At 41.6% G+C, this 13,062-nt stretch overlaps 1 protein-coding gene across 7 annotated transcripts in view; it reads right to left on the bottom strand.

Moving 5' to 3' along the window:
• The window catches only part of CHD8 (chromodomain helicase DNA binding protein 8), a 61,225-nt gene that overhangs the window by 34,402 nt on the left and 13,761 nt on the right, over positions 1-13,062 (bottom strand). For 2 of the 7 annotated variants that reach the window (XM_034994692.1, XM_034994695.1), the window contains exons 2-5: positions 6,018-7,075; positions 4,775-5,143; positions 3,710-4,095; positions 2,244-2,358 (exon numbers count right to left, since the gene is read on the bottom strand). In XM_034994692.1, the coding sequence (XP_034850583.1) occupies positions 2,244-2,358; positions 3,710-4,095; positions 4,775-5,143; positions 6,018-6,860 (1,713 nt within the window). In that variant the 5' untranslated portion in view covers positions 6,861-7,075. Of the gene's footprint in view, positions 1-2,243; positions 2,359-3,709; positions 4,096-4,774; positions 5,144-6,017; positions 7,076-12,906; positions 12,971-13,062 lie in introns of those variants that run through there. The other 5 variants (XM_034994699.1, XM_034994693.1, XM_034994698.1 and 2 more) reach the window with 5 other exon arrangements.

Raw genomic sequence — 13,062 nt, 5'->3', positions numbered from 1 at the left:
CAAACCTGCTGACCCCTTGATCTTGGACTTCTAGCCTTCAGAACTGTGATAAGATTAATTTCTGCTCTTTAAGCCACACGGTCTGTGGTATTTTCTTATGGCAACCCTAGTAAACTAATACACCACCTTTTAAAATTTATATTCTTTTTCTTACAAAGACTTGCCTTCAGTTTGTCTTTCAATTATCTAATACTTCATTTAACTCTTTATTTAACATACACATATATAACTCTTTCCATGCTCTCTTACCATGAGCGAAGCACTGTCCTATGTGCTTTATAAATGCTTACATTTAGAAAAAAATAAAAATAAAAATAAAATAAAATAATAAATAAATGCTTCCATTTAATTCTCCTAACCACCCTACTTGGTAGGCATTAGTATCTGTATTTTAGAGATAAGGAAACTGGGGCACCAAGAGGTTAAATAAACTTGCCTGAAGTGACAATGTTAGTAAATAACAGAGTTAAGATGAGAACCAAGGAATTCTTGTTCCAGAGTTTATGCTCTTAACCACTGTTATTTGTAGAATTTTTTTGTTATATGTGCATACATATAGATTGGTATAGTCAAACATACCAATCTTTCCCTTTATGACTTCTGAATTTTAATACCCCCTTAGAAAGATCTACCTTATTTGATAATCATTTAATCTACCTTATTTGATAATCATTTAAAAAATCCATCCATGTTTTACAGGAAGTTCATAATTTCAAGTTCCACATTTTGACCTTTGATTAAACTAGTATTTGTTTGGGGCACTGCGGTGGCTCAGTCATTAAGCATCTGTCTTCGGCTCAGGTCATGATCTCAGGGTCCTGGGATCGAGTCCCGCGTTGGGCTCCCTGCTCAGCAGGGAACCTGCTTCTCCCTCTCCCACTCCCCTCTGCTTGTGTTCCCTCTCTCGCTGTGTCTCTCTCTGTCAAATGGATAAATAAAATCTTTAAAAAAAAATAATAAAATAAACTAGTATTTGTTTAAGGAGTGACACAAGTAATCCGGTTTTATTTTTTTCCTACATGGGTAGCCAGTTGTCCTAACATAATTTATTAAATATTCTTTCTTTCCATTGATTTATAATGGCATTTTAATTCATATACTAAATTCTCATAACCATTTGAATCTATTTCTAGACTATTATCTTTATTAATGCTATTTCTTCTCTAATTCCACACTCCTAGTAATTATTTCACACTATATCTAGTATCTGTTAAATCTAATTTTTGCCTCATTTTCCTTTTCAATTGTATCTTATTCTCACATGTTAATTTCCGCAGAAAAACTCAACTATCAGTTTGCCGATGTACTGAATGTATATCAAGAAACAGGGGATACTTTTCTGAGTATTAATAGCTAGAGAAGCCCTTAAAGTTTATTTAGTACAAGCCTCCATTTACCAAGAAAAAATTCAGACACAGTAGCTAAGTAAATTGGCCAGGCCCATAGTGTTACTAAGAAGTACCATGGGTCTTCCAAATCTTAATACCAGGGGATGAGATTCTTTGTATGGTTGGAAACCAGAGCCAAAGGTGGTACCGTAAAGCAACAATCAGAGACAGAGGACTAAACTTCTTCTGGTCCAGCTTCTTTTATTCTCTTCCAGTGTTTCTCATCTTCAAAAGGTAGGAAAAAACATTGTGCCTAAGCACCTAGTTCACAGAGTCAGAACCCTGAAGTGTAAAAAAGGTAAGGCAAAGGGATAGATGGACAGTTCTAAGAGAAACCAAGGTACTGACATAGCCGTAACAAGCATGTAGCATAATTTCATACTTGCTTAGTTTTGGAAACACTGGAATTTCAGAAAATGACTATTGCTATTTTTTTTTTAATTTTTTAAAGATTTTATTTATATTTTTGAGAGAGTACGAGCACAAGCAGGGGTAGGGTCAGAGGGAGAGAGGGAGAAGCAGACTTCCCACTGAGCAGGGAGCCCGACACGCGACTTGATCTCAGGACCCTGGGATCATGACCTAAACCGAAGGCAGACACCCAACCGACTGAGCCACCCAGGCGCCCTGACTACTGCTGTTGTATAGTATAGTATAGTATAGTACAGTATAGTAATATGGTTTTTGCCTAAAAAACCAAAAATTTAAACGACACAACCATGACCGGGTCCCACCACTTTTACCTTTTGGGCCTACCTCTCTTTTAGAAAAATTCTTGAAATGTGCATAGGCTTACAGTCTCTCGTATCTATTCCTGGGTTGTCTGTCAGAATTAATCCTTCAGGATCCTTTTACCTGAATGCTGCTTTCTTCATCTTCTCGGGGTGATTGGGCAGGCATGACTTCTACATCTGAATTATCGGATGAGGTATTACGCTTTCTCTTTTTACCCACCACAGGGGTGATGGTACTAAAAAGGAAAAACCAAATTCATTTTCAGTGAGGGTCAAATTCATTTAGGAGAAGAAAAATATAATTAATCTAAACCATCATCTATGAAACTTCCTAATAGAAGGGTCTAGCTCTTCAGTCAGTAGGACACACGGCTATGGAACAAGGTGTTTGAAAAATAGAAGATACTCGGGTTTGTAAACCACTCTCTGACCTTTACACCAGATTTGACAAATCCTTTCTACTACTGTACTCACAAATACCTGAAGGAAGGTGTCGTAAGAAAGCAGAATACTGGCCCAAGAATTACAAGGCCTCACTTTAGTTCCAGTTCTGTCACTAGCTGGGCATTAGTTTCCTTATTTGTAATATAAACACCAAAGATAATACCCGGCCTGAGAATTGTTGAGGATTAACTAAGATAGTCGATAAGAATTTTTTTAAAGCTGAAAAATCCTCTCCAGATATAAACCATTATTATAATTCCACCACAAAGCCTGGAGAATCCTAGGGGGTAGAAGCTAGGGAGAAAGGAGTGAAGCCACAAGACATGGAAGGGAAAGAGAAGACAACTGTGATAAGCCCTGGTTCTGCCAACACTGCTTAAGGCTGACAATGGTTGCTAAATCTTCTCTAGTTCACAGATAAAAGAACAGGGCAGCTACACCTCCAACAGCTTTTTTACAGATGCGGGTGATAAGGGGATAGTGAGAAATCTCTTTCACACTTTAATGATACAAAATCAGGAAGACGTATAAAGTCAGCTTTTAAACATAACCCCCAACTCAATAATTAGCTATCTTTCCTGTGCCTTGTTTCTCTTTCAAAATATGCTAATTTGCACATTTCTGTTTAACAAATCATATAAGCATTGGGACAGACAAAAGAAAGGCCTTTCTATCTTCTCTGGTAGATATATCACCCTGAACTATGCAGCTTGCTAAATACAAGTAGATCCTAGGGGCGCCTGGGTGGCACAGCCGGTTAAGCGTCTGACTCTTGGTTTCGGCTCAGGTCATGATCTCAGGGTCATGAGATCAAGCCCCATATCAGACTCCGCACCGAGCACGGAGTCTGCTTGAGACTCTCTCGCTCTGCCTCTCCCCCTGTTCTCTCTTGCTCTCTCAAATAAATAAACAAATCTTAAAAAAAAAAAAAAAATACAAGTAGTTCCTCTCAATACTAATTTTTTTTTAAGATTTTATTTTCCTAAGTAATCTCTACACCCAATGTGGGGCTCAGACTTACAACCCTGAGATCAAGAGTCGCATGCTCTACCAACTGAGCCAGCCAGGCGCCCCTCAACACTAATTTAAAAACAAGTGCACGTCCTCAAATGTCCCAACAAATTAGCAAAGGGTTGTACTCACTTCAGCTTACTCTTGCCCTTAGTTTTGGAGGTACCAGATGTTTTGCTCTTCTTTGGCTTTTCTTCCTTGAGCCTCTCCCCACTGCTCTTCTTCCTGCGTTTCTTCTCACCTTCTTCCTCAGGCCGAACACTGGGCAACTCATCCTCATTTAGGACTCGAGGTATGTTCTGCTCACCCCGGGCACGGGCCCTAGCAATAGCTTCTGCTACAATCCGATTGGCTTTCTCTTGCTTCTTCTGGTGCTCCAGCCTGCGGTTTTCCTCCATTCCTATCTTGCCCCCAGTATGAGGAGCAGAGCTTGCTGGTGAAGACAGAGCTGCCACTTCACTGGCACTTAGAACTTTAACTACGGAGAGCCCAGAAGAAGCCCCTTGGGAAGAGCCAGCCTACAGAAATAAAGACACTAAAATTTCAACATGCTTGTAGCTAAATGGCCTAAATAAAACTTAGCTCTGAAGAAGATAGGCTACAAATGTTCCATCTCTAATTCCTCAAGAATCAGATTCAGATCAAGTCTTACTGAACTTGGACACAGTAGGGGGGAAAAAAGTGTTTTATTTGTTTTTTTAAGGTGGAAGGGGATGAGAAACGGCAAGAATTGTGCCAAATCAAACTTCAATATCCTTTAGCCATGCTCCTAATGTCAATATACCTCTCCATTATTCTATGGCCAATCCTAATCTCTAAGCCAAAAGTAAATAAATTCAAATTCTACTCTTGGCCTATCTTTATTGGGGGGGGGAGGTTAATAATCACTTGACCTCTTTAGGACAACTTCTTTATCTTTCAAATGAAAGAATAATGCCAATCACTTTTACTCCACAACAGTGTTAGGAAAAAGACTATAAATGAAACAGCTCAAAGACAAATGTTAGATAAATCACCTCTTATCCTAAACCTAACAATGACCCTCAAATCTTTTCATATAATTAAAACAAAGTTCCCACGGGTAAAAGAAAATAAAAGCTTGCATTTCAGTTCAGAGGCATGACTCCAGTGACCCCCACACTCAACAATGAGTGGTTGCTCAGGGGGACAGCAGGGGGCTACCTGTGGAAGGCTCACCTGTGGCTGCAGCACCACCTTGAGTGGTACTGAAAGTCTCTGTCCTGGGCTTTGTCCTGGTCCCATTATCTGAGCCTGCTGCACAGAGGACAGAGTCACAGGCTGGGTTGAGGGCGGCGGTGGCGGCGGCTGCGACGCTGGCGGCTGTGGTACAATCTGGATTTTCTGCTGTGGCTGTTGCACCTGCAGCTGGATTGTTACTACTTTGGCGGGCTGCCCCTGAGCATTCTTGGCTTGGGTCAGGGCTGCCAGCTGGTTGCCCTGTAACACTATCTTGCCTGGTAGACTCCCTAGAACGACATGCCGGTGTCCTTGGGGACCTCCAGACTGTGGCTGCTGGAGGACCAGGGTGATGCGTTTCGATTCACCCTAGAGTGAAGAAAGGAAATTACAAGAGAGGTACAACATTAAAGAATGGTATACTCTTAAATATTTACACCAGTTTTCCTCATCCTAGAACCATCAAAACTGAGAGTCAGAAGATATAGCACAATTTATTTTGTTCATCCTCCTATCTGTCCTGATTGAGTCTTCTCTGTAACACCTCTGCCCAGTGGTTATCAGGCCTATTTTTGACAACTCCTGTTGGAAGGCTATCTTCTAAGGTAGTCATTCCATTTTCTGGCAGTCTATTAGAAAGAAAATCTTTATAATCCACCTCCTCAAAGCTTCTTTCCACTGGTCCTACTTATTTTAATACCACCCCCTTCCTCACAAATGCTTTTGGCTCATTATTCAGAGGCTAGCACCTCTACTCTCTTACAATAGAAACTAGCCTTTTCACTGGATAAAGGAGGAAGACAATCTCAATAATAAGAACAGGGAAAACATATGCATAGCTTCTGTAAGTCTTGCAAATATAAATAAATAATGACTCTTTGTTCCCATAGCATCCAGTATTTCTCATAAAACTTCACATTATACAGTATTGTGAATTCTTGTTTACTGTCAGCCTTCCTGGCAGACCGTGAGCTCTGTAAGGACAGGGACTGTGTCTGTCTTGTTCAGCACCAGCTAGGCACAGTGTAAACACGTAATAAGAGCTCAAAAAATATGTCAACATTAACTGCTCCCACCTAATAAGTAGTAAGTACATGGCTGTCAATGCTAACTGATTTTTTAAAGTAGCAAAGGTAGAATTTAAACAGGATTTCCTAGAAATAGGTCTCATGTGCTCTCTTCTCACACAGTTGCTGGGCCCTCTACTAAACCAAAATTCACCTCCCCCTTTCACTCAAGTCACCTGGGTAGGTGTAGAGGTCAGTGTAACTGCAGGCTTCAGTGGGGGCCCTGTGGCCCCAGGGTTTCCAGCAGGAGCTGAACCCTTAACTGGCTGTAGGACCAGCTGCTTTACTGGTCGGCTGGGCTGGACAATGCGCTGAACAGTAGCCTGGTTCCCAGGGACCTTGGCGGCCAACACTGTATTACCAGAGACAATGGAAACACCTGGTCGAAGGGGAGTGCCGGTTAGCACTTTGGTAAAAGTAACTTTTCCACCATTGGCTGTGCCAGCCAGCAGGGGCTGAGCTGTGCTGGTGATACCTTGGGCCTGAATTTGTGCCACATGGGCACCAGTGACTGAGGAGCTTGGTGGGGCCTTAAGGATAACAATCTTAGGGGCTGACTGAGGTGGTTGCCCTCCAGCACTACTGGAGGAAACAGCTGTGGCAGAGACACCCATGAAAGGATTCCCTTGGCTCAGGATCTCCTGGCTCTTGGAGACCTGCAAAAGTCCTGATGTTGGCGTCGGTGTCTGTAAGACAGGTTGGGCGGGCTGCTCCTGGCTGACGGGCTGAGTGGTATAATCATGCAAAGTTAAAGATTCTGGAGCTGGAGCTGTTGATTCTTTGGGAAGTTCTGTGGGGGCTGTCTCGTCTGGTGGGGGGACCAGGTCACTTGCTGATGAATTCCCCACATCACCACCTCCACCATCCTGGTTCATCTGATCCAAGGAGTCCAGAGAGCTTGGCAGTCCAAGGGCTTCCTCAATGGGGTCTTGTGTGACCTGGTTGAAGCTGTCATCAGTCAGAGAGTCCAGGCCAAATAAATTTGGGTCATCAAACAGATCCATGATGGGGTCTGCCATCTTGGGAAAGCAATGGAGGGTACTTCCCCAAGGTCTAGGGAGGGAAGGGGAGGGGGGGTACTGGCTCTCCCCTCCCCTCCCCTATTAAGAAAAAAATGTACACAATGGAAGAGGACTACTCTTCAGGTAAAGAGGCAAGAAACAAGTGCATGTCAGATTGTCCTGACCTTCATGGAGCAAGATGGCTAGGTCTTCAGAGGAAGATGGTGAAACTCCTGTTGTGAGAAGACAAATGAAAAATAAGCAAAGTTGGTGACCTCAAGGAAAACTTCTCCTTCTTAGGTACTACCTTAATATCAACTGGCATCAAAATAATAAGAGAAGACGGAAATGTGAGGTAATCTGAGGACAGAGACACAGCAGAAAGAACACCCACATTTTTGCTTCAAACTAAAACTATAAAAGAAATAAACCAAACCCCTTTTTGGGCTCTTAAACCTACACACTTTGAAGTTTCTGTCTGTCAAGATCTCTCGGCTGTCTCCGTCCATTTCTTTTTACAATTATCATTCTTAGGTAGAGATCAGGGAGTTTAACATTCACTCACCTTCTATTTCAGGTTATGCTGACAGAACTTAACAATATAGCATTTCAACAAGCTTAACAAGTAGCATTTCAACGACTGTAGATTAAGGTTTCTGAATATATTGCCTTTCATAGATTTCCCTTGTATTTTAAATGCTTTCACTTACCACTGGCAAAAATAACCACTTTTAACCAAGCTCTCAGTACAATCTTGCTACACTTTTAGTGTAATTTTACCCAGGGAGTTTCCCAAACTTTATTCTAGCTAACATATCAATCTATACATACTATTTCTGTTAAGTTCCCTCCCCCTTTCTCATATTTGAGATCAAAAACTTCCTCTGCAAGAAATTCAAAGAATTTACATTTTAGTTCCACTTATTTTTTTTTTTTAAGATTATTTATTTATTTATTTGACGGAGAGAGACACAGCGAGAGAGGGGACACAAGCAGGGGGAGTGGGAGAGGGAGAAGTAGGCTTCCCACAGAGCAGGGAGCCAGATGCAGGGCTCAATCCCAGGCCCTGGGATCATGACCTGAGCCGAAGGCAGACGCTTAACGACTGAGCCACCCAGGTGCCCCTTTAGTTCCACTTATAGTCCCAACTTTCTCTCTCATCATTCCCTATATATACCCTACATTCCAGGCCAACTAGACTACACAGTTCCCCTATGTGTTTCCCATCTGCATCTTTGCCTATTATGCTGTAGCTTCTGCCTAGAACACATCCTCCTCCACTCCCAAGCATCTCTCCCAGCTGAAATCTTTCCTACCCTTTCAAAGGTCTTCCTTCTATTCCAAAAGGTGAGGTCCGAACCTCTGCCCCTTTCACAGCAAAGCAATTTGTGATGACTTGGTCCTTTCACCTTCCTTAAATATTCACAGTGTTGTCTGCACCTTATTTAAAGCACTTATACTTAATATTTTACTAAAATGACCAGTCTCTTGCCCATATTCTCTGAAGGCCCAAATGGTTCCTTTGTGCAAATTATTAAAAGCTGCCTGCTCCTTAAGATGCTTGTCTGCCATCTGCTGGAAAACTGTCATACTAAACATATTATCAATGATGATAATGAGTATGTGCAATGCACACTCTGCACAACCCTGCATGGTGGCCCAGTTGCTCTTTCCCCAAGAGACAAAAAGTTCCTGGATGGTAGGAACCATGTCTTAGTCATGGATCCCTAAAGAAACAGGAAGATATCACATACACAGTAGCTACTCAAAAAAATACTTAATGAATTAATATATTTGCTTGCAGTATATGGAATGAACCATTCAATCCTTATAAAAACTAAATGGTATTCCCTGATTTTAAGATGAGACAGTAGTTTCCCATCTTGAAAAACTGTCCTACAGGGGCGCCTGGGTGGCTCAGTCGTTAAGCGCCTTCAGCTCAGGTCACGGTCCCAGGGTCCTGGGATCCAGCCCCGCATCCAGCTCCCTGCTCCATGGGAAGCCTGCTTCTCCCTCTCCCACTATCCCCGCTTGTGTTCCCTCTCTCGCTGTGTCTCTCTCTGTCACATAAATAAAATAAAAAATGTAAAAAAAAAAAGAAAAAGAAAAAGAAAAACTGTCCTACAAAGAACTGAAAGCATGTTTACTAAATCCACATCTAAGGATTTAAGTTCATGAAAATGTTGGAAAAAGGAAAAACTAAAACAAGGAATTGTGAATACACCACAATATAACTAAACTATATGAAAATATGAAAGTTCTTTGTATATAATATCTATACTTGACAATTCAGGAAAGCCTTGTTTGATAAGACCTTTCCTCTTAACTTTTAGAAGACACCAGAGAAGAAATTTGTCAGTGACAGAGTACAGACTTTACTGAAAACTTTTCCATACAACCCACAAACTACTTTGTCCCTTCCTCAACTTATTTGTTATCCTTATGAAACAATAAAATGTGGGTAAGTAGCGCAGAAACTCAGATATAAAAAGAACAGACTGATCAGTAGTTGGCACAACAAAATTACAAAGTACACATGGCATCTCCACCAATGTTAAACAAGATCTTCCTTGCTTCAGTAATTGTATACCCTTCATATCTCCGCAGGATCCATATCGCTTCCCACTTTTGGCTAAACTATTCCACCAGCTCATTCCAGCCTCTCCTAATACCTGCCCCAAAGTTGCTCCAAATGACAATGAGAAAAATTATATGTATTTCTTGATTTAACAAAAAACTATTAAAAAATTTTATGAATTTCCTCAACACTACCATCAGCTTTTTTCTAGCTATGCCCTACTTGGCTACCTATTATCTTTCATCTCCTATTCACTGCCACAGAAGTTACATTAAATAGATCTAATTAGGTGTCATATAAAAACCACAGGGGCACCTGGGTAGCTCAGTCGTTAAGTGTCTGCCTTCGGCTCAGGTCATGATCCCAAGGTTCTGGGATCGAGCCCCACAACGGGCTCCCTGCTAGGAAGCCTGCTTCTCCCTCTCCCCCTGCTTGTGTTCCCTCTCTCACTGTGTCTCTCTCTGTTAAATAAATAAATAAAATCTTAAAAAAAAAAAAAACTACAATAAAAGTTTTCACTAATTAGAAGTTTATGCTGATAATAGTTTATAACCTGCGTCTTCTTCCATGGGGGATTTTGTCCTTTCCACTATTCCTTGCTACTTATTCCTTTCCTCCAAAGCAGCCTGATCTCAGAGAGAAATTTCATTTTTTTCACGGGAGAAACAAGGCTAACAGTTTCTGAAATATTTCCTTACCCTCATACAACTCAAGAGTTAAGTTTTTAAAGGTCAATCAATGTACATATCATTTATGTCCCTTCCCAATTTTTGGGCCAAATTTCTACTTCCCCGGTTCAGTCTGGGCCTGATAATTTAAAAACATCACCAGTGGCTTAATGCCACACCACCAAGTTTCACCACTTCTCAGTCCCCTTGCATCAACTCACCTCTACTGATCTAATTTATTTTGTACATATTTTTTAATCCTAGTCACCTGATTCTTTTCTAACTCCCATGTTTAAGTTGTCCTTGACTCTCAAAGATGAAACCTTCTCCCATCATACCTCTAACTTTCTTCAACCCTCCTTCCATTCCTACTTTCTGGGTCATCCTGGCTATATCCACATCTGGCCTATTCTACCAAGCTCATCTATCCCATGAATCATCTTTCTATGGTTCAAATATTGGTAGTAACAATAAACAGATGTTAAGGGGTGCCTGGATAGCTCAGTCGGTTAAGTGTCTGCCTTCAGCTCAGGTCATGATCTTGGGGTCCTGGGGTCAAGTCCACGTCCAGCTCCCTGCTCAGTGGGGAGTCTGCTGCTTTCTCTCCCTCTACCCTCCCCTCATACCCCACCCCGGCTTGTGCTCTCTCTCTCTCAAATAAATCAAATCTTAAAAAATAAATAAATAGATGTTAAGCTTTCAAATATATGAGGCACTTAGATATCCCTAAGTCAAACCGTTGCCTAAAGAAGTCATACTAGACTTCTTTCATATTGAGAATGAAAAGCCAGTCATGGCCTACCACTGCCTCAAAGAGAAATACATGTATAGGCTCAAAAGGAGAGAAAGAGTTTGATGATTGCACTTATTCACGTCCTATAATTTTAAACTAATGACAGAAACCTTGGGGGGAGTTGGGGAAAAATGAAACATACCAGCCAGTTAAGTTAGAATACGAGGCCACCTATCTATAATCTCCATATAACAAGCCAGTTAATGCTAAATAATTTATATAACAGCCTTTCATCTCTCCTTCTTTCAAAAGGGGAACTACTCCTTCTCCATGAAGTAAGTAAAAACTGATGTTCTTCTGCAGATTTACCACCTTTGATATACTTCCTTTTTTTTTTTTAAAGGAATCTATAAAATCCCAACTCTCCTATTTTACCAGTCTCCTTTCCCTTGCCTATTTCAATAACATGTCCATCTGATCATAAAGGACTGTGTTTTCATTCTACTCTATATTTTCCATTGCAATCTCCCCATACCTTTCAACAAAGCAGTGATTCTCGATCAGGGGATGAAAGGTATGTGTAGTTTGAAAGTGCATACTCAATGACATAATTTTACATTTATCAAATGGAAAAGGAAGACACATCTCATTGTTTGGGGTATTTATATTCAATAAAACTAAACAAAATCTTCTTGGCCAGTGAGGATCTGTAAGACAACTGGGGGCAGGGGGTGGAGAAGCATGCCTGGATTGGAAGGGTTATCAACATCTCTATGGTGGTCTCTCAAAAGGGAGTTTATCATAGTTTATTGTTTATGATGGACAAGAAACACTGCAACAGAGGTTAGTCCAGCTGTCCAATAGATGAAATTATATAAACTGAACTACAGACATCCATTTTCCAGACTTCTCTGTACTGCTCATCCTCTTAGAAGATAATGAACTAATGCCATATTGACAAATACTGACCTTTTCTGGTAATATACACTTCCAGAAAGTACCACCCATGCCCACTTAACCTCTAACTGCTCAAAGATTCGGAAAAGAACAAACTATTTTACTTCAAAGTATAAATCTTGTTATTGGAAACTGTATCCTTTCAAGAGGCTCAGCTGAAGACAGACATAAACACACGTTATTGAAACACAAGATGGTTAGAAGCAGCTTAATCTAAATGAGAAATCCCTTGAAAATAAAATAAACAGAAGGCCTAAAATGAAAATCACCAACATAATTTTTAAAAAGAAGAATTTAAAAACTACCATGGAGACATTGTAACACCCAGAGAGTCTCAAATCTAATAAAGAAACAGGAAATAAACATCCAAGGTGAATGTAATCACAATTTAGGGTCAGCAAGGGATCAGGATGGAAGGACATAGAGCATAAGAAATGGAGCTATTAACTTGGAACCACTCAAGAGATTTCCTCAAGAAGATCAAGATCCTAGGCCATTTTCTCTATCTTCACCATTCTCATTGCCAAATATGTGGCTACTCTGTTTTTGTTTTCCCAGTTACTTAAGGAAAAAGCACTCACACCTCAATCAGGGGTATGGACATTTGGGGGCAAACATGGCTGGTAAAGTGAGCCTTTCTGAACAGAGAAAGTAAAAAGGCAACTATGAAAGCTAAAACCATGTATATATATTCAGGGTCCAAAGGGGAAACTACAGAAATTATGTACTCATATGAAAGAAGAGAAGGGGAAAGGTAAGGAAGTGAGGGATTGACTAAGAGGGAAACGCTACTGGGGGTGGGGGTGGCGGGGACCCGGGTACATTACCTGCTCATACTGCCGGGGTTGTTGCCAGTAAGGCCCATACAGCAGAGGGGGGAGATTTCAGACAACTGGCGTCCCCAAAATGGAAATGAGGTACATGCACTTGACCGAAGGAGCTAGCGGGGTGCCCTCCAGGGTGGGGATGGCCAAGACGGGAAGATGCGGGGCGGTGGGGGGGGGGGGGTGTGGATGCCCGGGTGGAAGCAATGTTAGGGCGGAAGCTACAGGCTGGAAGGCCCGACAAAAATCTGAAGGAGAAAAGGAGCTGTGCCTCACCCCAGCGTGCTAAGAGAGGTGCCTTTACCTGCAGCGGCCGTGGGGGGCCGGTTCGCCCCTCTCGCTGTCTCTCCAGCACCAGTTCCCCCCTCCTCCTGCGCAACCTAACTTGATGCTCCCGCCCGCCCCGCATCATCATTGGCTAAACCCTCCTGCCACTCACCAGAGGCGCAAGGACGCAAAA

Source organism: Mirounga leonina, unplaced genomic scaffold (genome assembly GCF_011800145.1).
Source record: "Mirounga leonina isolate KUSES-001 unplaced genomic scaffold, KU_Mleo_1.0 Mir_91, whole genome shotgun sequence".
In the NCBI taxonomy this organism is placed as follows: Eukaryota; Metazoa; Chordata; class Mammalia; order Carnivora; family Phocidae; genus Mirounga; species Mirounga leonina.
Note: the sequence above shows the minus strand (reverse complement) of the source record. Positions and strands in the feature narration are given on the sequence as shown.